At 37.2% G+C, this 27,855-nt stretch overlaps 1 protein-coding gene across 3 annotated transcripts in view; it reads left to right on the top strand.

The window, feature by feature from the left end:
• EIF2B3 (eukaryotic translation initiation factor 2B subunit gamma) overlaps nucleotides 1-20,913 on the top strand; it is a 91,220-nt gene extending 70,307 nt beyond the window's left edge. For all 3 annotated transcript variants that reach the window (XM_087960180.1, XM_026665772.2, XM_026665773.2), the window contains exons 11-12: nucleotides 13,070-13,173; nucleotides 20,708-20,913. In XM_087960180.1, the coding sequence (XP_087816306.1) occupies nucleotides 13,070-13,173; nucleotides 20,708-20,760 (157 nt within the window). In that variant the 3' untranslated portion in view covers nucleotides 20,761-20,913. The remainder of the gene's footprint in view (nucleotides 1-13,069; nucleotides 13,174-20,707) is intronic.
• Nucleotides 20,914-27,855: the final 6,942 nt, after the last annotated feature.

Below are 27,855 nucleotides of genomic sequence, written 5' to 3'. Positions count from 1 at the left end.
AAGACATTCCCTCAGGAGAAAAGAGGCTTGCTTCCAACTTCATAGTTTGCAAAGCTGCAAATAATGTGGCACTCATGTGGAGATGATCAGATACATTATATTATACTCTTGGGATGGTATCTTCCTTTCACAGGACTTGCTGAATGCCTCTCATATTAGCCATGCATGCCACATTTATCCCAGTGTGCAGGACCATGAGCACTAGATCCTGTAAAAGAACAGATTCTCATAATGTAGGCAATGTGCACTACTAAGCAATGTGTTTCAGAATTAATATAAAGAATTAGATGAAACTCTGTTAAACAAAGATACTAACTTTATCCTTACGGATCTCAAATTAGCCACTCTGAGAAGATACGGCATCACATGAATATGAAGGTGTGTTCCATAGTCTGTGTGGAAGTTGGTTGTTATTTAAAAAGGGCCCCAATACAGAAAATATTCTCCTTGTAAGATTTATATTTAAATCCAATAGCTCTTGCCAGAGACCGACAAAAAACAGCCAGCAAGATGCTTGCTTTGGCATTGGGCCTGGACAGCTATGCTTCTGGAGCTCCAGGATGAGTTCTGCACTGCATTATACTAATAGACAATGTCGGTCACTGACACCTTAAGTGTCCTTCGCCATTATGGAACACCCAAGTAAGCAGGCCACCCAGGACTATGGCACTGTGCCCTGTGACCTAATGGAAATGCCCACTGAGTGAAATGTGTTGCTTTTTATGATAGCATGTCTCCCTGTTATCCTACCAAAACACTAAAATTCCAGCATGAAAAATTGAGTCATTTCTATTTATTACCCCTCTCACTGCTTCGAAACAGTTCCTAATACGCTTTAGAGAGAGTAGCATTGCACAAGTGTTAATTCTTTTTCAGAGTAAACAGTAATGTCAGAAAAACAGAAGATAATGGCGGCAGCTCTAGGAGAGGTCAACCCAAAATCTATGAGTATCAGATCTCATACAAGACCTCCAAACTGTCTCAGATCCCAAACATGGAAAAGATAACAATTTCACATTCACAATATTCAACCAGGAAGGTTCAGTTTTACAAATTGGTTAACCCCAATTCTCTTTGCCTTTTCAAGCAAATGCTTTATCACATAGCCAACCATAAGTAGGTGGACCAGAATATTTTCCCTGTGAAATGCAGTTTAAGAGTTGGTTGATATTCCAGATTGGCATTTAGATGCCCAGATAGAGTAGCAGATATATTCTACCTCTTAATATCTGCAGACTGACTATAAGGCAAGGACTGATCACCCACCTAGGGCTGTGAATCAATGAATCCTAAATAATTGGAATATAGCCTTTAATTATGGATCCTCTTTGCCTTGCTGAACTCTCTTTCTTGTATGCGAACAGTGCATATTTCAGCCTCCCTGATTATTCTGACTCTTCCTATGTGTTCATTTTCGTCCATTTCTATTTTCTGGGACTAAAGAGAATGCAAAAAATGCAGTTTTTTAAGCAAAAGAGCACCCCCACTCTCCTTAACTTTGCTCAATACACTTGATTTATAGATAGATAGCATGCTCTGAAAGTCAGCAGTCCTGGCACTGTGTAAATCAGCTTTTCTTATTTATAGTTTCAACAGGAAAAGGAATTATTTCCCAACTCTTTACATTTCTTTCCGAAGCAATCGACCACCCTGTCCTTTGGTTTAAAGCTGTGTAGCTTTACCACAAAAAGAGTGGCGGGGAGGAGAGAATGCAGCCTGGAATTGCTCTGCTATAAAAACTCCAGATTGTGTGTTCTTGGACGTTGCCTTTAAAACAGCTTCCTTTAAGGCCACACAAGAGATGGCCTGTGTCTTTGGCTTCCTCCCACCCACCCACCCCCCAATCTCTGACCTCTTAGAAAAATAAATAAAAGATAAAGCACGGTCTGGAATGCTGCAGAATGAGTATACATTTTACTCTCTGTTGTTTTCTGCTGGGATTAGTTGTTTACAATGAGAGGGAGGTGCAAGTTGCAGCCTTACTGAAATTAGAAGCATTTCAGAGTTATCTTGTTAGGTGGTCTGTGCTTTAAAGACTTAAATCTACTGCCTTCCCTTTTGTCTTCTGGGTCATCGTTTCTCCATGTGCCCTCAGTTAAAGAGAAGCCAAACCCTCTTTCTGTTCATCATATCTAAACAATATGCTAACTATGCTTTTGCTTCTAACCGAAAAGTGGGTATATATTCTCTCTCTCTTATGAATGAAAAAGATTGTCGACTTTTAATTCTGCTCTAAACAAATTTAAAATGAACTTTTACATTCTTCAAAAATTGAAATCATTGAACAAATATTCAACATGTTATATACATATATCTTAAGGTTTATACCTGAATTTTGAGTTAAAAAAAATCATAGAATCATAGGGTTGGAAGGGTCCTGGGAAGTTTTCTAGTCCGACCTCCTGTCCATTGCAGGTATTCTCATACCATACTGAGCAAATAGTCATCCAATCTTTTCTGGAAAAACCTCCAGTGACAGAGCGTCCAGGACTTACTTACAGAGCTTTAATAGCTCTCACAGTCAGGAAACTCATTCTTACTATATATGTTGACAGCAGCAAGGCTATTGTATGTGCAAAAATGGAAAGACACTTCAATACCTACCATGGAAGAATGGTTGCAAAAGTTGATGGAGTTGGCAAAACTGACTACTCTGATTAAAGAAAAGAGCATAAAGTACTTTTGTTTCCACATGGAAACTGCTTCTGAATTTTGTGCTTGATGTAGAAAAGAATGTAACTTTGACTTTGGGTTTTATGGATTAGATTGATTGATCTTTATAGAAATGACTTGTTCATATTATTATGGAAAAACAAAAAGCTGTGATTTGATGCTAATGCTTTAGTCTACAGCAGCAAAGAGAGTCGGAAGTCAATGCTTCTTTTTCTTTTCTTTTCCCTACCTTTCTTCACTTCTCTTTCCCCTTTCCCCTCCCTCCTCACTGCTCTTTTACTTACTTTTCTGTGTTGTATTTTATAGTATTTTATAACTTAATTAAAATGTTTTTTTTAATGGAAACTCATCCTTATTTCAACTTTGGATCTCTCTCTGTAGAGCATCCTTTGATTGTTCATGTTTTATCCTTGGGTGCTTTGGAGAATAAATGCATCCTGTGTCCAATGCTATTCCATCATATATGGAAGAATTTAGCCTCCAAGTCCCTTACCATCTCCTATTCTTCTTTGAACTCTCTAATTCCTCAACATTTTTTTTTCTTTTTTGTATTGTGGTGACCAGAACTAGACACTGTATTCCAGCTGTGGTTTACCAGTGTGGCATAGAGCAATGTTATCGCTTCCTGTGAACTTGACATCACAATTCTGTGGATGCCAACTGGCTCTTTTGGCAGATACATCATGCTGCTTAATAAATGAATGCATGTTTTTTCACAACCCTCTGTTTGTAGACATGCTTCAACAAAATAAAGCAAATGAATTACATATACTTCAGTTCACAGGATCGAAGTTCCTTTCCCTTTCCTTCCTGTGTAACTCTTTTATACACACTGCCAAATCAGGTCTCTATTGCCCCCATTTTTAGGATCACATTGGTGGGTCCCTAGGAACTAGACAGGAGGGGGAAAAAAGGTAGTGTAACGACATTATCAGTCATGTAGATCAGTAGACACAGTTGAATTCAAGCCAGTATGTTGTAACGTTAGAATACTTCCATTAGATATACAAAAGATCACGTTACAAGTGACATCTGGAAGAATCAGAGATAAGTTCTGGAAAAAGTTGCACAACACTCTCAATAAATACATTCCAGGGAAAATTTATTCTGTTAGTTGGCATGGATGCTGGGAACAAGATGAGAGAGGACAGGAAAAGCAAATGGATCATTTGGGCCATTCAGATATCCAAGAACGAATGAGAATGATAATTGGTGAGGATGTGCTTAAAAAAAACAATTTATTTGTTTTGAATACATAGTTTAAGAGCTTACGTCAGGGCACATGTGAATGAATTAAAAATTGAGAATGAGTGCAAAAAATGCAGATGAGAGGAAGATTTTCTATAGAGAAAGTTGCAAAGAATGTTAGAGAGAGCAAGGAATGGTTAAGTTAACACAGACCAAAAATGCAAAGAAATTTTGATGGAAATTATTGCTTTGGAGATAGATGAAAAAAAGCTAAACTAGGAGCCTCCAGCAGAATGAATAGAATTAAAAATAAAAGAAATAAGAATTTGAAATGAAACAGAAGTGAAAAACGCTGAAAGCTATATTTATGTATGGGAATTATAGGCACATGGCATACAATGGAATGGAAACAAATGCTACAAATATTAGGGCCTAAGGAAAAAATGACAAACAGGAAGACATCAGTGCTATGTGAATGTTAAAAAATGGTAAGATTGCAGGAGTAGACACTGCAACAGAGAAAGGCTAAACTATAGATGGGATTTGCTTATGACTGTTTAGTTTAACAAGTGTGGGAAGACTACAACCATGCCTGATGACTGGAAGAATACCATTTAATATCATATGCAAAGGAAAAGATAGCAAAAAGAAATACAAAAAATACAGGGGTAAGTTTATTAAATGTGTATGGGAAAATGTTTGGCAGAATTCTGATTAAAAGGTACAAATGAAAAAAAGAAAATTTGTGAACATCAGTAAGGCTTTATGTTGGGCAGGGGAATGCAGATTTTTGTTTCTCATCAGGTAATATACATGTGTAAATACCAGTATAAGAAATATGGCTTATGGAAAAATGGCAAAAAATTAAAAGAAGTTGATGAATTATGTACCATAATAGAATATTTAATAAAGACAGATGAAATGTTTGTCAGGAAGTAAAATTGGCAACATTTAGGAGTACCTCTCTGCCTATTTTCTTATATGTTAGTGAGAATTGGTTATGTTAGATGAAGCATAAAATTAAATTGTATGCAGTGGGACTAGAGCACATAAACACAACAACAAAAAGAGACATGCCAGAAATGAACAATAATGAATTATTGTGGATTGAATACTAATTGAGTGATCACTATGTAAAGTAAGAAATATGTTGAGGCAGTTTGATCACATTTCCAAAAAAAATTGAATACATCAAGACAATGCAAATTGATAAAATATGGAGAAATATAGTGAATAGTATTGGTATAAATGACATTTAGCAATATTTCTTTTTTCTAATCCCATGCATAATTTCCTTTAATTGCTATTTCTAGTTTGTTTTTTGCACTTTGCATACTTTTGCTTACCCTAAAAGAGCATACTATAACATGTATTGAATGTATAAAACCATTATGAATATTATCACTTTATTTCATTTGTAAAAGATCAAGTAAAACAACTGTTTCTTGCATATTAATATTAATAAAATTATCCAAACGTTTAAGAAGGCTTTAAACCCAGTCAGACTCTTTGTCTTGCCAAACATTTTCATATTTCATTTTAAAATTAGTTCCATATTGATTAAAGTAGTTCCTTGTGGGGGGGCATTTCTCAACTGAGAGAAGTTTTGGGCTGAAAATATTGTTGGATATATTTCTCTTTTTCATGTATCAATTTTACACTGAGGTTTTAGAATTCATATTTTACTGCAATATAGATGTAAATTGGGGGCTATAAATCCCATAATTCTGAGGGACTCTTGCTGGATGGAGGTTATAGGTCATCCTTGACTTTCAACCATTTGTTTAGCAAAAGCTTGAAGTTACAACAGAGCTGAAAAAGTGACTTACAACCAGTCCTGGCGCTTACGACCATCACAGCATCCTCACATCATGTGATCAAAATTCAGGCCATTTGGCAACTGGCATGTATTTACAACAGTTACAGTGTCCTGGGATCACATGATTTGCAACCTTCCCAGCCAGCGTCTGACAAGCAAACTCAACATAGGAAATGGATTCGCTTGTGTGAATTACTTAACAGTCAGAGTAATTTACTTAACCATGCAAAAAAGGGTTGTAAAATCGGGTGCAAGTCATTTTAAAACTGCCTTCCTTAGCAACAGAAATTCTGGTCCCTTGTTATGGTTGTCAGTTGATGGAGTCATGCCAAGGCACATCTGCTTTCCATACTTGAGAGGATATAACTTCACATTTATAACTGATCTATTCCACTTTCTTTTACCAATAATATAGTCAATTTGATTTCTCTGGCCTCCGTATATCCTGCTGGGAAAGATAGAATAGAATTCTTTATTGGCCAAGTGTGATGGGACACACAAGGAATTTGTCTTGGTGCGTATGCTCTCAGTGTACATAAAAGAAAAAATATATTCGTCAAGAGTCAAGAATCATAAGGTACAACACTTAATGATATTTCATAGGGAACAATAAGCAATCAAATCATACTAGGAAACAGTCAGTATAGATTGTAAGGATATGAGCAACAAAGTTACAGTCATACAGTCACAAGTGGGAGGGGATGAGTGATAAGGAGTGATGAGAAGGTTAATAGTAAGACTTTGCAGACTTTGTAAATAGTTGGACAGTGTTGAGGGAATTATTTGTTTAGCAGAGTTCGGGGGAAAACTCCTTGTGTCTAGTTGTTCTGGTGTATAATGCTCTATAGCATCGTTTTGAGGGTAGGAGTTGAATACACCTACCCAAGGAGATACTCTTGATACCCAAGATGATACTCTCCTACCCAATACTCCTACCCAAGGAGATACTCTTGGCATGCACTACTGGCATTCTCCACTTATCCCTCCTTGGAGTAGTCCCTGCTGCTCCATTGGCAGAGCACAGCAGGATGTGTGTGGCAGACTTAGTCATACCCAAAAGTTATTTGCAAAATACGCTGTCTATAAAGCTAATGTGTCACAGAGGTGCTCAAAACATAAACTCTTAAACTTTATGATGGGGTGTGCCTTTCAGTTGTTAAAACTTTATTATAATAATATATTATTAATCTTAGAAACTACTGCTTCAAATACATTATTGTAAAGATAACTGCTATCAACACACTTACAACAGCTAACAAATTTTAATATTTGTAATTTTATAAAGCTGCACTGCTCAAAATTGAAAATTAGACGGCCCCAACACAAAGTGCTTGTTGTATAAGAATATAAACATTGTATAGAATATAAATATTTCTAGTTCTTTATTCTGGATGGTAGGGAAGAACAGAAATGAGGCTGAAATTGAACAAACATACAGTTCTTCTGTTGGCAGTCTTTATGGTTTGATTTTTCAAAAAGTGCACAAAAAAAGCATTTGCAAGTAATTTCCAAATGCCTGTATTACAGCTGTCAGTGAGTGGAAGGAACACCCACAAAATGTGCTTCAATTTGTTTTCTGCTCTTGTGGTAAATACTAGCCAAATTGCTCTGTTGTGTGGCAGAGCCATAGCGGGAGCTAGAATTATCAATGTGTGCCTGAAATCCTACATACAGAGATTGAACTCTAAACTGTTTCCAGCCCTGATGTGCTTCCATCATCCTGTTGTCAGAGAAGATGTTACTCCAGTTTTGCTAGCTTCCAAATGAGGAATGGTTCTTTCAACTCCAATAAATGTGTGCAGTTATAGATTTTTTTTAATTCCAGCAATTCCTAACACAATAATGATCTGTATGTTTTTATAAAACAAACTGAAACTCACACAACTTTGACATAGCTATTGAAATATTTTTTTTAAAAAAAAAGTTCCATAGGCTCAGTGTTTTAAAAAAGATGGAGAGGTTATTATATTACAAGCCCTTTCACAATGATTTCAAACTAACTTGTAGATTGATTAGGATTGGTTTTGCCAGTCAAAATGTTGATATAAAAAAGTTATGCACCCAAAATATGTAATTCAGGAGTAACTTTGGATATTTTTATTGTCAAAGCTTTGAGACAGCTGTGGCCAATCTTCAGTGACAAAAAAGAAGTGGTTTACTTCCATACCATTTTTATTGAAATTCTTGCACTGTATTTTCGGCATATGTGTTCGAGAAATTCCTGTAGTGTTAGGGTTTTTTAGGGGAGGAGGGACTATATTATTTTAACTGTATTATTTTGGTGCTTTTTTCTATTTATGGTTTTTATCTTTTTCTTTTTAGTTCTTTGAAATGTTTATCTCAGGTGAATGAAAGTTCTTTTTCCCCCCTTTTACCTATCGAAATACTGGCATTTTATGTGTATCATTGTTCCTTATGTCATCTGTCAAACTAGAAAAAAAGCTGAATCTTAATAGCTATCCTGTTAAATGACAAAAAAAATCTATACACTATTAATATATAGGATTTGCTCCTGTACTGTTGGAAGTTTATAGTTATGCTTTTTCAAATGTTTTTGAAGGTTGGTAAAAATTTTGCTAATTTAGTACAAACTGTTCTCAGATATTCTAGTTAACTGTTGAATTCAGAATCTGACAACAGCACTAGCAGATAAGATTGTATCATGTTTCACTATCCATCCTGTACTATCAAGTATCAGAAAAAGGGTGAGAAATCTTGCTTACTTGTATATTTAAGATGTACCATTCTAGGATTTCTACTGGTTATTTCCTTCCTGCTAATCGGATTAAAATTTTTATTCCTTTGACAGAGTTATTACAAAGTAAATTATCAAGATGGAACTCATCAAAGATATTTTTCCTCTTATGTTTAATTTCACTTATCCTGGGCCTCTCTTATTAGGATTTGAAGTATATCCTGGGTATAAAAGTAGAGATGAACACAAATCACTATTATATACTGATGAAATATTATGTTTTACTCATAATTATCAAGGTTCTATATCAAGATTTATAGACATAGTCCATCAGTTTCTTAAATACCAGGTTACTCAATTCATTGAAGTAAGTTTCACATACTTTTTAAAAACTGTAACGTATCCACGGAAATCTAAAAAAATGTATTTACTTAGTGTTTAGAATATCTTTGAATATTTATTCCCCCCACCCCAATTCCTAGTTTTAGATGTAATTCTTAATTTTTTTTATTTTAGATTAATATTTATATAAATAAATCTCAGAGACTTTATTACAGAAGGATTAATGTAGTAAAATAATATTATTTCAAGATTTATATAAGTATTAGTATGATTCCCATGGTAATACCTGTAAGGTATTTCATCTAAATGGTTTACCAAGAAACTTTTTAAGAGGAGAGCACCCAATATTTTCTTTATCTAAATTACAGGTAAAGAAATACAATGTAATAATGAGGATTTAATTTCTCCAACTTTCAGTTTTCTTACTATGTATACATTTTGACTTCTATTTCTTTATAGAATCCTAGTGGACATAATTATGAAAGTTATTATGGAGCTTCTAATATGACTGAAATTTGGTTCCTATTTTCTAGTCAAAACTCTTATTTCATGGTATAAGGCATATTTGGAAAACATTGGATGTAAATGTAACTTTGACTCATATTCTCATGACAGACTTATACATTGGGAAATCTGAGTCTGAAATTTGAAGACTATACCCTTGTAAATTCAGTAGTAACAATGATATTAATTAGCTAGCCAAGTTTTAAACCATTCAACTTACTGCAAGAGATGTTCCGATTGTCCAAAACTATAGAAAATTGCAGTATACTCAATCAAACATAATTGGTTTTCACAATTTATTCAAAATGCATTAGCAGCATCTCTATCCTGAATTATTATCAGCACTGAAATTTGTTTTGGTTGGTTGATTCCAAATGTATATTATTTTGAATAGAATATTAAATCAACCAATCATAAGAATAGATAATTTCAACAGGTGTTTTCCCATTTATTGGACACATTAGATTAGAAAATGTGTATAAACCAGTGGATCATTTACATTTTTATCCTGTTGCCCATGTGAAGGGGTGGTTAATCTTCCTGCTATCACTGCTGGAGCAGTTGGAAAGGTAACAGCTGTATCAGTGCAGCAGGAATAAGAAACCCACGGAAAGAGCTGTCTATTCAGACTCCCCCTCAGAATTAACATCTCAATAAGAGGCTTTGCCAAGGGAACCTGAGCTAGATGACTCCATCATGCATAAATCTATCTTGTGTGAAAGGGGAGGCTGCTGGCCTAAGATTGAGTAAGTCCTTCCTGTTCAAAGTATTTCTTCCTTTTCATACCATAGACCTACTCTTCCCTAGTCTGTAGGAGACATCAATTTGGCTGTGATCATAGAAGACCAGTTTCTAGGTGTAGGACAAAAATTGGTGTTCTTATCAAAATCCATTTGCATTTCTGAAGCTTTAAGAAGTCAAGATCTCTGTTGTGATATTTGAAACCAACTATGGATGACCTGCCTAATTTATCAGCAATGTTTCAGTAGAAGAATAACCATAGCAACCAATAGGAGGACTTTCCAGAACATCATTCTAGTCATTGCAAAAAGTTGTACCTTGTTTTTCTTTCTCATTCCCATTGTATTTTCCTTCTCTACCATGTCTTTTTAGATTATAACCCTGAAGACAGAACTGCCTGCTTTTAATTATTCTGGGAGCTTTCAGATGGAAAATGTGGAGTATTAGCATAAGTAGCCTTGTGGTCCATCATTATGAAACCCCTGTGGAAGGCCTGTGAAATTATTTTGTGGTCCGGCCAACTGGAAGCTACCCATTAACCCCTTATAGTTCTGAATTTCTGCCTGCAGATTAAAAGAACAAAAGCTCTCCTTTTCCATGTGGACTAGAAACGCAAGATTGTAGACAGTACGATACAACATGATCTATGTGAATAAGAATTGATTTTTTATTTTTCTATATCAAGATAGCTGTCCTGTTAATTGTTATTTCCAGAGAAAGAGAATTCACTGCCCACATGGACAATCTGTTTCACTATTAATAGCTCTTATTCAAGGGAAGTTTTTTCTAATGTTTAATTAAAATATGTTTGTCAGCCACTCCTGTTCATTGTCTTTAGAATTAGAGCAACAAAGAATAGTTTTTCTCAAGATAGACTTCCAGGTATTGGAAGGCTGCTTTTACATGTCTCCTTAATTCTTTTGCGTTGTAAAACATTCAAAAGTTCTTGTTTTTAATAGGATTTGTAGACATCCAACTTTCCTAAGCTGCTATTTTTTGGATATGTCAATGGTATTCTTAAAATACAGCACCTAGTTATGAACATAGTTCTGCAGATGTAGCATAACTAACACAAAGTGGAGTAAAACAGTCATTTGGTGTTATTTGGGATAAATTGCATTAGCTTTTCATATTGTGTGGCTGACTCACTTTCATACTATTCTTATTCCATATTGTCATCCACAGAAATACCTAAACCTTCTTGGTTATGCTGCTATATCTGTATGTGAATACTTGATATTTTATATCTAAATGTTAGATGTTACATATTTGTTTAATTTAGTCTCATTTTATTGAGATAGTCAATTCTCTAATTTAGTTTCAAGCTACTGCTTCATCTTCCAAGATTCAATCTTCATTCATTATGCTTACTGTCTAGTTCAATAAGGATACTGTAGGAAATACGTTTTGTTCTTACTGTTTCAGTACCCATCAAATTATTGATTGCCAATAAAAGATGGTTGAGTTTAATCTGGCAATACTTATTTTTGACAAACCAATGTTGGCTCCTAGGAACCAATATTGTTAATTATAAAAGTACTTTTCCAATATTTTAGATTTATACCCCATCACTTTGAAGGAACCCCTCATATTTGATATCAAGATCTACCAAAATATTTTTTGTTGATGATACCCTCTTTGAACCCAGATAGATTTCCCTTTCTTTACCCTTTCCTTTTCTGTTCTCTAGAAAGGAATAATTAAAACATGCTAATAACTCTTAATTCCTCAATATTCCTACTTCAAACCTCATAAATTTTAGAAATTTTCATATGCATGTTTTTTGTTCCAACATAGATGAGCTATAAAGAATAGTGTTCAGCTGTTTGTGTTAACTCACATCGTTGAATACAGGCATTGAAAAACCAAACATCAGTCATGAGGATATGTTTGCAATGGGTATGCCTTCATTCCTCTTATGTGAGGGATAATCAATACACTTGTGTTTCTATGTGAGTCTGAGTGTTGTCATTAGCGTTTCTTGATTTATTATCTGCAAATAATCAAGGTTCATAAAGATACCTGATACTACTATAGAATTCCAATGGCATTGAATGCCTCCCGAACTGTTTTGATTCATGTGTCATGTTCTTGAATTCCTGGGCTACCATATCTGGACTGCAAACATCAGATGACAATTAGTAGGTCTTTGTTGCCATTTTTTCACCATTTGGATTTTTGCAGTCCAAATATGGCGATCTTGCTTATTTTTTGCCCTGTGTCTCTTCTCCCTGACTTTCATTCATCCAGTATATGGGGGTCATACAGAGAAAAATACCTGAATCTCCTTCAATATTTTTCCTGCAGAAGGCAAAAATTCCATTTTCTTGGGAGGTAGTTTACATTGTTTTTGGGCAGAAAAGTAAACAAGGTTCACAGCTTGCAGGTTATAGATCTCTCCCACAGTGTTACCTATTCTAGGTTTTCTAAACCCATATAATAGTTTTCTGCATTTCCTTAAACTTCCCCACTATATTTTTTATATAGAGCTTTCCTTTTGTGTGCTTCCTTTATGATATCTCTTGTAAATATAAATTATTTAACTGTGCCCACCAAAGCTGTCAATTGTGATTGACCAGAATTTTGGATAGAAGATTTTTCATACTCTCGTTTATGTACTTTTTAAATCAGGGGTGTCAAGCTTGCATCGTCATGTCGTCACGTGGCGTATTGTGACTTTTCCCCCCTTCGCTAAAATGGGGGTGAGCGTGGCCAGTGCCCTGACATATCCAGCCTGCAGACCACAAGTTTGATACCTCTAGTTTAAATGGAGAGAAAGATTTAATTTTCTGTAAACCATAATTATACTTTGCCACTTAAATATATTGCCTATCTCTTCCCCACAGGACTTCCATCAGGGGCAATGGGAATGGTCAAGATGACAGCTGCAGCCATGGGATTGAAGCCTGGCCCCTTTTGTCCATGCACTGTGGATTCACCATATGTAAAAGGGGAGGGGCTTCAATTGCAAAGTCACAGGTGCTATCTTGACTTTCTGATCCACTGCAAACGTTCTGCTTCCCCATCACTTCCTCACTTACTTGGTTACAGTAATGATGGTTAGTTTAATTTCTACATTTGTTTTAAATCCTCATTTATCTTTACAGGTGCAGCATACAGAATTGTGTTGTTTGCCATCATGCAGTGATAGAGAAAGGAAGTGACCTCAAGGACTGTTTGATTGGAAATGGGCAGCACCTAGAAGCTAAATGTAAGTAGAATCTCACCAGTGATTGTTAAAAGGGCTGGTATTGCAATCCACTATTTCTCAACCTCAGCAATGCTGGCTGGAGAATTCTGGGAGTTGAAGTCCACACATTTTAAAGTTGCTGAGGTTGAGAAACATTGCTGTAATCCATCTGTGTTCCTGGGATTGCCCTCTGAAGCTATGCAAATGAACTAGTTCCATTTTAATCCACTTTATAGATTTAATAAGACAGTAATTGTAGAAGGAACTGCCAGAAGCAAAACTTTTAGAAGTCCAACCCAAATTAAAATAGTAGAAGCACTTTTACTCACTCACTGCAAAAATGAGAAAACTTATATCATATAGACCAGGGGTGTCAAACTGATGTCGTCACGGCGGCGTTGGGACTTCCCCCCCCCCCTTTGCTAAAGCAGGCGTAGGTGTAACCAACCCGTGATGCATCTGGCCCACAGGCCGGGAGTGTGACAGTAGACAGTAGTAAACTGCACAAAATATTGGTAGTTAACCATTTTTATGAGACAGTTTGAATATTTGCAGAAAGTAAGAAGGCTGGGATAGATCTTCAGAGAGAGTTTAATTGTTAAAACCCTGTCTTAAAGCTAATTCCAATAGTTTATGCCAGTCCCTTATGAAATGATACCTGCCATTCAGGCTTTCAGAATCTGTTTACTAACTGTACTTGCTGGAGCCAAGAGCAAAACATTATTTCAAGTGAGAACATGGTCAGATTCAAACATATATGTCTACCAATGTTCTTTTTCAGCAGACTGGTTTAATTATTATTGTTAGAAAATCAAGAGACAACCTCTTGACAATGTATTGCAAATCACTTACACGTGTACTTTTTGCCTAATCCTGTGCTAATCTATGTGTGTGCCTGTGTATATAAGTGAGCCTATGCCCGGACATTACTCGCTCTGCCAAGTTACGCAGTGCAGCCTTAGCAACTGTGGCATAGTTTCATTGATCAACATGATGCTCTGTGTTGGGATCTAAGCAGTTCATGCTAGGATCAAGGTGAAACAGAGTTATTCAGATTAAAAGCATGCCCACAACAGTCTTATTTTAAGGATTAAGTGATTTCCTTCATTTACATTTCAAGGAGTGTTGGCAACTGTCCCATGTGAATTGATGAGGTCCAGTTTGACAAAGCACAGCTATCTAAACTATCTGGTTCTCACCCTGAAGCTTTGTAAGGAATATCTGAAATGTTGTGTTCTCCTTTGCTTAGATGTGGGCCTGTGAAAAAACTATAGCACTAGCTAGTTATGGGGTGGAGAGAATGTTTAATGTTTTTCCCCCCGCAAGCGATGCGCTTCTAAGGTCTTCAAAATTTGTAATGGAAAGACTGGCTGAGTTTGTATATACACTGTATTTACGCTTATGGCAGAAGTATTTACACTATGTTTTGTCATTTAATTTGGATGGACACTAAGGCAGTTAACTCTCCAGAGTATGAACAAGCCCTGTGCAGGGTTTTTTTGTATCTTGGATTTTTGAACAAATTGATCCCTAAATTTGTGGGTCTGAAACTTAGAAATTGATAATATTTTAAAGCAATTAGTAACATCTTTTTGAAAGATAGTCATATATGTGCACACACAAGCACACACACAAACATACAGAGTGCCCAGGAAGTCTAGCTGTCATCATTTCTTTTGATATTGAAAGTGTGCTATGCCATCAAAGTATAGCTTGCTTCCGTCTCTCTTTTCCTTTAAACATCGGCGTTCAAGAATAAAGTAACCTTCTTTAATCCTTAAGGCTTAATATAGACCTAAAGGATGCTAATTCAGGAAAATATAGGCCTAGTATTACAGAGTAATTTGTTGGTGGCTGGGCTATTTTTATAGCTAGAAGGAACTATTTTCTATCTTCACTTTATTTGGCTATAAAAGTAATTACAGCTTGTCTTTTTACCCCATATGTTTTCTCTCTTAATTAAATATTTGGTAACTTCTTTTCCCTTCTTTTTTCCCTATAATAAACAATATCTCAAATTATGAAGCATCAGCAGTTTTTATTGTCTTCATATGAGCCAGAAACAAAATTGAATTACCTTTGAGGCTTCTATTGGATTTTTTTTTCTTTTTTGGCGTTTAAAATATTCAGAATATTCCTACTTAGCTAAAGTATCACAAAATTGTAGTATTATGTTTTATTATTTAATTATTTTATGTTTAATTAAATCACTTCACTTTGCCACTTTATAATCTTTTCATTGCAAATTCTCATTTATATTCTGATACATTTTTCTGACCCTTCTTTTCCAAGGGGCTGGAACACTGCCTCCTTAAAAAAGTGTTTCTGGAACTACGAATGTTACTACACCTTTTACGATGTAATAGTTTTAAAAAATGAAGATCTAAGATCTTTTTTAAAAAAAGAAATAAGTATTGTACATAAACCATCGTTGCTCATTTGAGAAGTTGCTTTATTACAGCACTGTAAGTTAAAGAAACATAATAATCAAGATAAATTGATGGTATTCATGTTGATATATATTCTGCTTTCTGATGTCCAAACATACATAGTTTGCTTCTACATTATGTTTAATCAGATTCTCTTTAACTAGTAGCTGTCAGTAGTCCTAATCCAAATTCCAACAGAAACCATGCCCCAACTGTTTGTCACCTAGAGATTTAAAATTCATAATTCTTCTGAAATAATGATTATCCTTTAGTCAAGAGGTCGAGAGAAAGCTGCTTTGAATGCAGAAGTCTATCCTGGATTAGAATCCACCATAACAGGAAACTGTTCTGTGTGGCCTGAGATTCTTTGTAAACAGCCTATGTGAGTCAGAGACCTTGTTGTTAGCTGTCCAAATCACCATATGACATTTGTATAATAGCAACTGTGCATCTGGAAGGTCTTAGAAATTTAACTCTAGGGAACTGGCTGTGTACATGAAGTGGCATCTGTATGTGACCCGACTCTCTGATTGTATATGAAAACAGCCCTCGCCAAGAATCTGCAGTTGCATACATCTCCTGTTATTGCTTCCTACTTTCCCTTCTAAGGTGGGCCCGGGAGCCCTTCAAGTGCGTGTTCTCATACATGCATTTGAAAGGAGAACCATTAAAGTTTTCCCAGACCACCAGCTTTTACGCTCACTAGTAACAACTCTAGAGCATTGCTGCACAACTTGCTTTTTTCTTTTCTCTGCCATGACGTCATTTAGAAAGTTCCTCACAAAGACCAACTAGTTAGGCAGACAAGATAGAAGTACTTTTGCTGTAGAGTGGCACCTACCTATGAGAAAGCGAACTAAAGTAGGACAAAGAAAAGGCATTACAAAAATATAGGTTATGTTCTGGCATGTAAATAATTCTTCCTAGTTCAGTAAGACTCTTCAGCAAGCAATCTATTTATTCAATCTTTTATAACTGTAAAAAGATATAAAAGAGATATTTGATATGCAAAAATCTTCTCTTCATCTTGCTTACCACTACAGTTAATTTTAAAATGTATCCACAAATACGTCTTTTATTCAGCTCCTTATATACAGAGATATATTTGTGTGCTTTTTATCTGCAAAGCAGCATTTAGTCTAATTTAGCATATTGCAAATAGTACAAAAACTCCCGCATTAAAATACAATATTTAATTATAATGTATAAAAGTGATAGCCTTCAGTTACAAATGCAAACTATAAATGATAGGATAATTAAAATAAAGAACCGGGGGTGGGGGGACTCTGAAAAACAGCAATTTTCAGTAACTTCTTTTTTTAAAAAAATATCCATTTTACTTATCCGGTTGGAAAGAGAGAGTTCTAAAACATTAGCTTCCCTGCTCAGATTCTGAAGATAAACTTATGACTGATCAGGACTCAAAATTCTACAGAAGATATTAATTCCCAAGTAGCCACACAGAAAGACACATTTCCCCTAGATTGATGCAGACCACCTGATATCATAGACTAAAATCTATAATATCCTACATTCCCTCCTGGGTGAACATTATGGAAGTTGTAGTGCAAACTATCTGGAGTTGAAACTACATTCCTCAAGCCAAGGTATCAGAGAGTTTGTGGGAAAATATCTTAAATACATATGCTTCTTCCCTCTCACAGTGCATTGTATGAAAGTTCCCCTTTGTAAGAAATCTCTTTTTCCCCTTTCCCCTCTCTAGTGAATCCAGTGAGTTGTTCCATTTTGATTGTTTCTCCTAAGAATATTGCTTCTCTTTCCTTCTATCCTGGCTTGCAATCCTTGGAGAGGATTAATCTTCCAGTTTGCCCTGGCACCGACTGAATGTTTTCTTTCTCAACAAAAGAAAGACACATCAGACCTTTGGTAGACATAAGCAGTGGTCTTCCTTCCCACCGAAAGCCTCTCATGCTTTCTTGGCTTTGAAGTATGTGGGAGGCAGTCTGGGTCAGCAAATGGTTACTGTAGTTGTTCTTTCGTCCATAATAATTATAGCGCCTAGATATCATGTCAAAAGTATGGGAAGGTGTGACAGTGAAGGTTTTGGAGCAGAGCCAGTGGTTTCCTGCTATAGTTAGAAAAATTGGTATTTATTCCTCATGTCAGAGGAAGTTTTTTAATTGATTTAAATCATTTATTTACTGCTTTCCAGAAATAGAAATCTTGAGTAGGTTTACAATCAAAAGTTACAGTTTAACTTTAAACAATAGGTTAAAACATTTAACAAAAACATAATTTAAGGCACTGTATTTTTTTTCCTATTCCATCTTGTCCAGTAGGACTGTCTGGACAAATCCCTGCTATTTTCTTGGCAAAGTTTTTCAGAAATTGTTTTCCATTGCCTCTTTCCTAGGACTGAGAGAGTGACTGGCTCAAAGATGCACAGCTAGCTTTGTGCCTAAAATAGGACTAGAACTCAGAGTCTCTTGGTTTCTAATCTGATGTTTTAACCATTCCACCAAACTGGCTCTCTAGACACTATATAAACAGTGAACAAAGAGAAAATCAAATCAGTCAAAGAACAGAAACTTACAAATAAAAGAATGAAAAATTTAAAATCATGATAGCATTAACACATTATTTAGAGGCTTGGGAGAATTTTGAAAAAGTATTTGCTTGGTGCCAAAATATACAGTAAGGTCTGGCTGGTTTAGGCGTCCATCAGGACTCACTGTTGTTTTGAAGAAATGTTTTATGCAGGTATGTTCAAAGGGAGCCTGACTATCAGTTGATAAGTAATGAGCAGATTTGGGGTATGGGCTTAGTGCTGTTCTGGAAGCCATCAAGCATGTGAAGGGCAGAGGTTGGCTCCATGCCATAAACATCAGAGAAAAGGTTGGTTCTTTCTCTTCTGCTTCACCGCACAACCCGGCTGCCCCAACTTCACTGCTGGTCAGCTGCTCTTCAGGAGGCTGATCCAGGGTCTCAGGACCAGTGTAAGGGTTTGGCGTGGATTGAAAAAATTAAACTTCCCTATTGCCCAAAGCAATGGAGGGTAAGGGCCAGAGGAGTGGGGCTATGTCCACACCAACTTTAACTGGTCAAACAGTGATGAGTTGATCCCATGGCCAAAAAAACACTGGCTGTGACATCAGCAGAATAGTTGGTAAAGCATGCCAAATTGCACCCACAATAAAACTGCCAATATTTGTTGCTTTGCTGCTAATAGGAAAATGCCCTGAGTTCCATCTATTGTCAAAATAAAATCTATGAGTGGAACACATTTGCCATACGTTCCTGTTGTCAGTGCTAAAAAGCCTGTTTCCTTTTTTTCTTCCAGCTACATATTTTCCAGAACCCTTCTCTCCTAGTATACCACCCAGAGACCTGTGTTGGGACATAGCCAGGCAGTGAGGAGGTCTCAAGTGGGGAATTAGCCTTGAATTCTTATGCAACCACAAGAAATCCAGGATTGACCTTCCCCTCCCCCCACCCCATCCCCAAAGTTCCATAGAACCTTGTCTATTTGGTTCCAAGGGAAGGCAGAACAGTCTGTGGAAATGCTTGAATAATAAGGAAAATATAATAAAATAGCATAGTTAGCTTGAACTCTGCACATATGGATCTGGTTGTTTGTGCCTGGCACTCTGTGAGTGCAATGGGCAATTTCATAATTTGATAAATAAATAAAGATGTGTTTCTTGCATGTGCTCTTAGTGTCCTCAAGGCTCTTATGCTTTCTATTACCTTAATATTCATTGGAATATTAGGGACCAAAAGACTTGCACTTCAAGGTTACATTGATGGAGATGCATACATGATCCTGCATATGTCTACATTTCTGTTGCTTCATGCCCATGCTCAACACACTGATTCTTTTTAAATGCTATTATTAAAAGTATCTCCAGCTTTTAAAAAGTGTTCATACTCAGCAAAGTCTTTCGGCAGTGGTGTGTAATAGAAGAATAATTTAGTGCCAGGGACTGTACTGTATTTTATTTAAAAGGATTTATGAAACTGTGTGTAATTGAATGAATAAACTGAATATTTTTGAGCCCCTGAGGGCTGGAGCTTCGTGGTGGTCCTGGGTTTTGGCCCTAACCCCTTCTTCTCTTCCCACACACTCCTCCTTCTCTTCCTCCTCCTCCTCCTTTATGGCTTAGCTTTGCCACCAGCAGCAGCAATCTGTCTGGGGCTAATTGATCAAATAACAAGGAGATGCTTTCATATTCCCCCCAAGGCAGTGTTCTCAAGGAGAGATGCTGCCAGAAGATATCCGCTATCCATTGGGGGAGTTTGTGGGAACAGAGTAATTGTTGTCCTTATGTTTACTTAAATTGCACTGTTATATACAATACTATAATCCATAAACTACAGGAGCCCAGATTTTCTGTAAGCTTGTCACACCTAGATTTTCCAAGGTCTGATTCTTCCCGCACTCCTTATAAAATTAAGTACCGCATTCTCTAAGCCATTCAGGTGGGAGCTCCTGGGACCTCTGGGCCAGGTGATCCTGCCTCCCTCACATTCTGATGTGGCTCCGAATCTGTCTGGCAGAGATGCTCTTGGTCTGAAACAGTCATGCCAACAAATTCTAGGACAGTTTTGAAAGTACCTTCTTTAATCCCTCTTTTCTGTGTGGTTTGAATGCATCTGTAGCCCTGCCAATGGCAAATAAAAGACAGCCTGGTCAAAAATTTCTGAGGAGGTGGAAGAATTTGTAAATTCCTATCTGGCTCTGAGAACAGAATGAAGCCAGCTGAAGAAGCGTTGCCTGTCAACCAGGGATTGAAAACTGGTTCTCGGCCCACTTCCATGTAGGGCTAACCCAAGAAAGTTGAACGGTGCTTAGGATTGGAGAGCATTACCTTCCTTTTGTGCTTATGTGATTTTGTACCTGCCAGCAAAAACTGCTTCTCCTATCCCAGCTGTGTTACTTGACCGCCGCAGAGATACAGACATGAACATTTTCTCATTCGAGTTCTGAAACCAGGTATTTGACTCTGTTTGGAATATTAAATGTGAGCCTTTTTACATTACCCCCATCACTGCCACATACACCATATAGTCCCTTTTGTGTCACAGTAGACAAAGCATAACTTTTAAACTTTTCTCTCTCCCAAATGCTACCTTTTTTTCTCCTCCTCTCTCCCTCTCTATTGCAGCTAAACATGCAAATGAAGTTATTATGGGCACGGAACAGCTGATGGAAATCTGAGACTGGCAGAACTGAAGGATGGATTTCTGGCAACCTGAACCAATAGCTCAGCTGGAGATTGTGCTACATGAATTTCTCCTGGCATCACTGACGCTGACAGCCACTCCTGCTCAGACTTCTTCTTTACCTCTTAATAAAGAAATATTTACAATGGCATCTGTCTGTCTCCTCCATTTAACTAGTTCCCCGCTCCTCTTCTCATTGACAGGCAGGCTGCTTTGCAGAGGGTGATATGGGTTCCTGTAAATTCAGTGAACGCATTTTATTGCCAACCAAGCTAAGAGCGAGGACCACACAGATTGTGTTCCGCCAAAAGAACAGCTGAGCCAAAGTATCTGCAATGAAAGTGCCAGCTCTCTGAGTACCACTAATTAGAAAAGGAAGGCAGTGCATGTTGGTTCAACTTTGCCTATGAGGTTAAAAAACATCATATAAGGGGAGAAGAAACGGGGTACAAAGTGAGGAAGGGTCGGAAAAATACTCTCTTATCAGTTTGGACTGTGAATATAGTGCTTATTTTTTTCTTTGAGCGGAAGTAGTAACCAGCTTCTGTTGTCTGTAATTCCAAAAATTAAAAAAAAAGTCTGGAAAAGAGGAGAAAATCATTGTAGACAATATGCATGTGTAAGCCAACTGTGAGTATTAGATTTTGCCAAAAATGTATAATAAACGCCATTTCATTCCAACTTGTGGCAAGCACATAACGACACAGATAACCATTATCTGATCACCATTAAGTGTGTCCTGACCACTAAGACAGTTACTTGTAATAGACAAATAATTACTTGGAAACAATTACTGTTGGTTTTTGCACAGCTTTTCTGAGATCCCCAGGTCAGTTTGGTAGTTCTTGTGACTCTGAAGTCCACTGTATAAAAATATAACCATGCAGTTATGTTGTTGAATCTATAATCCAAAACTTTAGGGTTGGGGGCCCATGTAAGAGAACAGTCTTGATCCAAATTACCTTTATAGTATTTCAACACACAGAGTGATTCTTTAGATTTAAAATATTACATTGGACCACATTTTACACAGGCATTCTAGTGCAATAATTCTACTTACCCAACCGGTAATAACACCGGTTGAATCCCACCCCTGTCTTGAGTTATATTTAGTATTTTATTTACAATGAAATTACATTTTATCTTTCTAGTCAATAACAGGTAGATTAGAAGAAAATAATGAAAAACAAGAATGAACAATGTAAAATATGCCTGAAGCATGATGAACCAAAGGTTCTTGGAAACACATAGTTTTCTCCCTAAAATGTTTGGCTTGCAGGGATCTTTTAAGTAGGATTCTAAAACACATATCTGCACCTGTAAAGGCCTCCAGCTGTTGACCCAGAGGTATACTGGTTCATTTTCATTAGTTGGTGTGATAAACATCTTCCTCATCTTTTTCCTCCCAGAGGGGATTTTTTTTCCCCTTTGTTTCACACAGGAGCGTCAAAATTATAAACCAGCCCTGCCCAATCCTTCATAAATGAAAAATAAACCACATTAAAGAACTGGATTAGACTGGGAAAATGTGATGTAGCAGCTTTCTCAGATGAAAGGTTTCTTAGCTCTCCATGTGTGTATGTGTATACAAATGTAATACTGTACATACTTGTGCTAGCCCAAATTAACCTCACAAGCTTCTCTGGTGCCTGGTTTGCATGACATTTGTTAAGTGGAAAATCTGCTAAATTTCCCAGAAAAAAAAGTTCATCAAATGAAGTTGCATCCCCTTTTCTTTATTCAGTTGAAGGGAAAACTAAGGTTTCCAAAGCATTCTCATGTTGAATTTCTCATAAAGTGAAGTCTATTACTGAAAAAGAATATTATCACTTGGGGGTCTTGATCTTTACGTAACCCAGTTGCTATTATAAAACATAAGATTTTAAATTTAGACTAGCATATTAGATGATGCCTTACATATTTCAGTTTACAAATTAAGACTCTAGTTCATGCTTTCTTTATTCCCTTGTAACCCACTTCACACTGGCAAAATGACCTAGGTCTCATCTTGTATATTCTGTGATTTGGTTAATACTCTTAACATTATTCAGCAAACAAAATAATGCCAACATCATACAATGCAATACATGTTAATTTTGCCTAGAAAAGTTGTGATTTCAACAGGACTGCCACTCACATGATACAAGGTGGCCAACATTTGTACAAGTATCTGGGCCCAAGATCAAAATATATATGCAGTAATAAACCTGAAGAAGTGAAGGGGCTGAATCAGGGGTGGGACTCAAATTTTTTTAACAGCTTGTTTTGTGGGCATGGCTTAATTGGTGGGTGTGGCTTGGTCACGTGACTGGGTGGACGTGGCTTGGTTGTCATGTTATTGGCTGGGCGTGGTCAACTCAATATCACTCACATTGAGGCACGCAACTCCTTGCCTAGCCTCCCATGACTGGGGGTCATGCAACAGTCGTAAGTATGAAAAATGGTCATAAGTCACTTTTTTCAGTGCCATTGTAACTTTGAATGGTCACTCCACACAAGCAAAGTACCAGCAAAAGAGGGAAAGAAAACTCCAGAGAGGTTCCTGAGACAGGAAGTCTAGTCCTGCCAAGAATGTAATAAGGGTTAACGGAGAGGCAGTTTCTGTAAGCAACACCAGAATGTTTCCTTTCTGCCTTCCTTACAGGATTAGGCCAGTAATTTCTTCTAACAACTGGTTCTCCGAACTGCTTAGAATGTTAACAACTGGTTCTAGCAAATAGGTGCGAACTGGTAGAATCCCACCCCCTGGGCTGAATCCAGTGTATAGACTGTATTTAATTTGTCACCTTTGGATGAAAGTTTGGAATATAACTTCAAGAAGATATTGCAATCTTTGATGTAATCCCTATTTTCCATGCATTAGGAGGATGGAAAGTAATGGCTTCCTTTTGCCTCCACAAGGAAGCTTGCATAGTTTTTATAATGTTTTTCTGTACTGACTTCCCATATCTGAGGAGTCATCCTGTCGTTATGCTCTTGTTTTGTAGTATGATGAAAAGCCATAAAAAGATGAAGTGTGCAAATGAGAACCAAGGCCCTTAATCCATGCACTCTACAGCTTGCAAGTGGTACTGGCTTTTCCTTTTTGTCTTTTATAACCTGCAGGTGTTTGGGGCAAGATAAAAGTAGATTATCAAAGCAAAGATTCATCCTTGATGTAGACATCGTGTGTGGCAGTACTGCAATTATGAAAAATATCTCCAAATAATGTTTTCCCTCAGAAATTGCAGGATCATAGCTAGGAATTTAACCCTTGAATGGTCTGGTAGTAAGGAAGTATGGGATATTCTGGACCCTGTTCTGAACAAGCATTTTCCTTCATGTCTGTTGCTATCAGAAAGGCAGTCCTCGGATAGTTCCATTTACTGTATAGGAGGTGGCAGACTTGGGTTTACTCTGTAATTTATAAAATTCACAAGCCAACTAACTACAGATATATAATTACTATACCTCAGAAGCCATATGCTTCAAGCAACCTCCCTCTAGAAATATATATCTATGTGAATTATTACATACAAAGGATTCTAGTACTTAAAATTTAAAATTGATCCATAGTTAGAAATGGGGTGTAAGCATAAGCATATAACTTCAATATATCTCATACATCCCAATTCTCCTGAAGTTTATATAACTGGCAAGTATCAAAAATACCCCATACTTCCTAACAGGCTGCAAGGACCAAGGACCCCTCATTTCAACCCTGAGCTACAAATATTCTCCTTGATTGGTATCTTACACAAGATCGTTTTGGCCATTTAGTTTAATTCTATTTGTACATAGCTAAGTTGAGATTTTTTCCATGGTTCATTTGGTGTTGCGTTGAACAAGCTGTGGTAGACTTCTGTGCTTAATAACAAACCACTCCTTCGAATTATGACTTAGTATTAGGTTATCTGTTCTAATAGGTAGGGTTTCTTCAAGCTTTCCCCTCCCCCCCATAACCTGTTACTTGATTCTTTTAATTAGAGATGCCAGGGTTGAAAATAGCATCCTTTACTTGCAAAATACGACTTTGGCTATTATCACATCTCTTCTTCATACAGGCTTAATCGTTTTTTCTTTCAAATACATATCTAATTTAAGCGCATTTTTCTTCTATGTAACTCATTACCTTTTGTCCTCATCTGTATAAGGGACTGTACTTTCCATGGAACAACATGTCCAAATCCTGTTACATTTCCTTTTCATCAGGCCAAAACTGCACTGTATTATCCCCTCTAAACACATCTCCAAATGGGATTATCAGGTTGGGGATTGAATAAATGTAACTTACCTCATCTGATTTGTTCTGTCCTAACCTCCAGTCTTCCAGCCACACCCTCCCCAAGACTCATCCTGTAATGTAGTTTTTGTTGGTATCTGGAGAGTCTAATATTTTAATAATCAGAAAATGGGGAAAAAAAATAACTTGGCTTAGATTGCTGTATTCTTACGAACTGCAATAAATTACAGTTTATATTGTGTCAGAGCTCTTGGCTGTGATTTCTATTTCTGTTAGGCAGTTAGCATGTTATGTGGACACCAATATTGTATGGAATGTCAATTTTCCATCTCAAAAAGTTATTTGCTAATTTTAAAAATTGTTCTGAATACAAAGCAACATTTTTATAGTAATTTTAAAAAATTGATCCAAGACAAATCTTGTGATTTTGGTCTAACCAGGTGTGTGGCCAAAGCCTTGCCAACTACTTCTTGTAATTTCGGTACATTTAAATAGCATTTTCTCTAAATAGGCTAATTACTGAGGAGATGTAGGTTTTTTATTTTTAATTACTGTTAAGTTATAGCTGGAGGTCTAGAAATCTCCATAGCTTTAGCCTCCTCCAAAAAACAATCTAATGATTTTGCACAAAATCTAATTAGATATATACAGTTACAGTATGCATAACAAAATAAGGTTGCAGCATCAATTGCCAAATTCACATATTTTGTGTTAAATGACAAAAGTTTCATATACATATCTAAATACAAATGTGTCCATATATTTTTGTTCACTTTTACAATGTTTCTAAACTGCCTAATCTTTTAAGACTCTAGGTGGGGAACAACTAAGCAGGAATAAAAGCAATTGTACAAACTAAACAATGAAAAATTATAATAATAAGGGATGAGATCAAATATACATTTAAAGGAAACATATACTACAGGTTCAGCGCCATTATTAAATGACCTACTACCTAGCCCACACTCCATTTATCTCTTAAAAAGGATTCTCTACAGGTCCTCAATCAATGCTTGGACTGGATGGGTAACATTTGGTTTTGGTAAGATGGATCTTGGTATCACAGGTAATGAATTAGTCCCAAAAGTCTACTGGCTTCTAGTATAGAGCCTTTGTTTGGTTCTACAGTGACAGGATTATACTACCAACACTCTTGCCACTGTACCAGTGCAATTCTGAGTCACCTATAAAAGCAGACCCACATGAAGTGTATTACATTTGTCCAAATGAATGACCTATGTAGGAATGTTAATGATACCACAGCTAGAGCTGAGTAACAGTCTTTTTGGCTGCTCTGAGGGTTTTTGTGCTCAGGGTTTATGTGAGTACCTTGTGACTTACTAATGTTTCTGGATTTGCAGCTGCTGTTTAAGTAGGAACTACAAATCCAGAAAGTAAGTAACAAACTACCTCCCCTCAGAGGGCTCACAAACCTTCAGAGTAACTACCAGGGCCAGTGTTACCAGATTGGCCAGATGTTTACCACTTAACAACTCTGTCTTGATAGGGTTTAATTTCAGCTTGTTTTACCCCACCCAGTCCCTAACCTTCTCCAGGCACCTGGACGCTGAACTGTTATAGAAGTGACAGAAGATCTCCCTCAGGTGTCAGCCTTACAAGGTAGACCAAATCAAGAGACAGACACTGTTTAGGCCTACTTTTATTACAATGGCTATAGTTAACAGAATTTTACAATCTGAATGTGCTTCTCATCCTCCCTCTTTTAGCACTTAGGGCTTATAAATACCCTGTTTCCCCCAAAATAAGACCTAGCCTGAAAATAAGTCTTAGCATGTTTTATGTGTGCATCTAATATAAGCCCTACACACACACACACACCGCAAAAATAACCCCTACTTAGGAGCCTGCACAGCTGGCTGGCTGCCCATTCCATCTGGTTGCTCATGGTGCCATGGCCACGAGGCAAGCTGAAGTTGGTGGTGGAGCTGCCCCACACCTCTTGCACTGGCTTACCTCAAGGCTCCTGTCCATGCCCTGACACCTGCTTCACAATGGCAGCACCGGCAACAATGTGCAGCAGGAGCCCACATGGCTGCCAGCCCACTTCTGCTTGCTCAGCAGGGCAGGAGGCAGAGTGGTTTGTTGGTGCTATGGCTGTTGGGTGAGGGAGGTGTCAAGGCATGGATGGCCTGGCTGTGTGGGTTCTGAAGTAAGCCAGTATGGGGCACATGGGGCAGTTCCACCCCCCCTACCTTGTTTCATGGTCGTGGCACCAGTGCACCACTTAGCCTCCTGCCCCACCATGAGCAAGCAGAAGAAGTGGGCTGATGGCTGTGTGGGGTCCTGCTGGATGAGGCTGCTGGAGCTGCTGCCACGAGGCTGAGGCAGGTGTCGCAGCGTGAGTGGCCTGGCTGTGGGGGCCCTGAGGTAAGCCGGTGCAGGCACATGGGGCACTCCACTGCCACCCCCAATCTCATGGCGATGGCACTGACATACCGTGTGGCCTCCTGCCCCACTACAAGCAAGGAGAAAAAATGGGCCTCCCATACAGGAGGGAGATGCCTACCGAAAATAAGCTTTAGTGCTTATTTTGGGAGAAACACGGTTATATATCATCTCATACTGCTTTAATTAATAATAAAATAATAAATCAAGGGGGTACTTATCTATTTTCATATGAGCTTAAGCCATGTTTATCTGTTGCTTTCTTTCTGTCAAGATAATCCTGCACTTTACACAGGAGTTTCAATTAGGTGTTAAATAACATAGAAGAGAGCAACAAGCCCTGTGGAAGCATACATTGGAATAAATAGGGCTCAAATATTAATCTCACTTTTTTTTACTTAAAAAATATTTTTAAACACCCCACCCCCACCCCCAAGATTACTAACTAGAATCACTCATTCA

Source organism: Notechis scutatus, chromosome 3, assembly GCF_049901735.1.
Source record: "Notechis scutatus isolate UNSWTSFEM ecotype Mainland chromosome 3, rNotScu1.2, whole genome shotgun sequence".
In the NCBI taxonomy this organism is placed as follows: Eukaryota; Metazoa; Chordata; class Lepidosauria; order Squamata; family Elapidae; genus Notechis; species Notechis scutatus.
The sequence above is the reverse complement of the archived record's forward strand: the minus strand, read 5'-3'. Positions and strand labels throughout refer to the sequence as shown.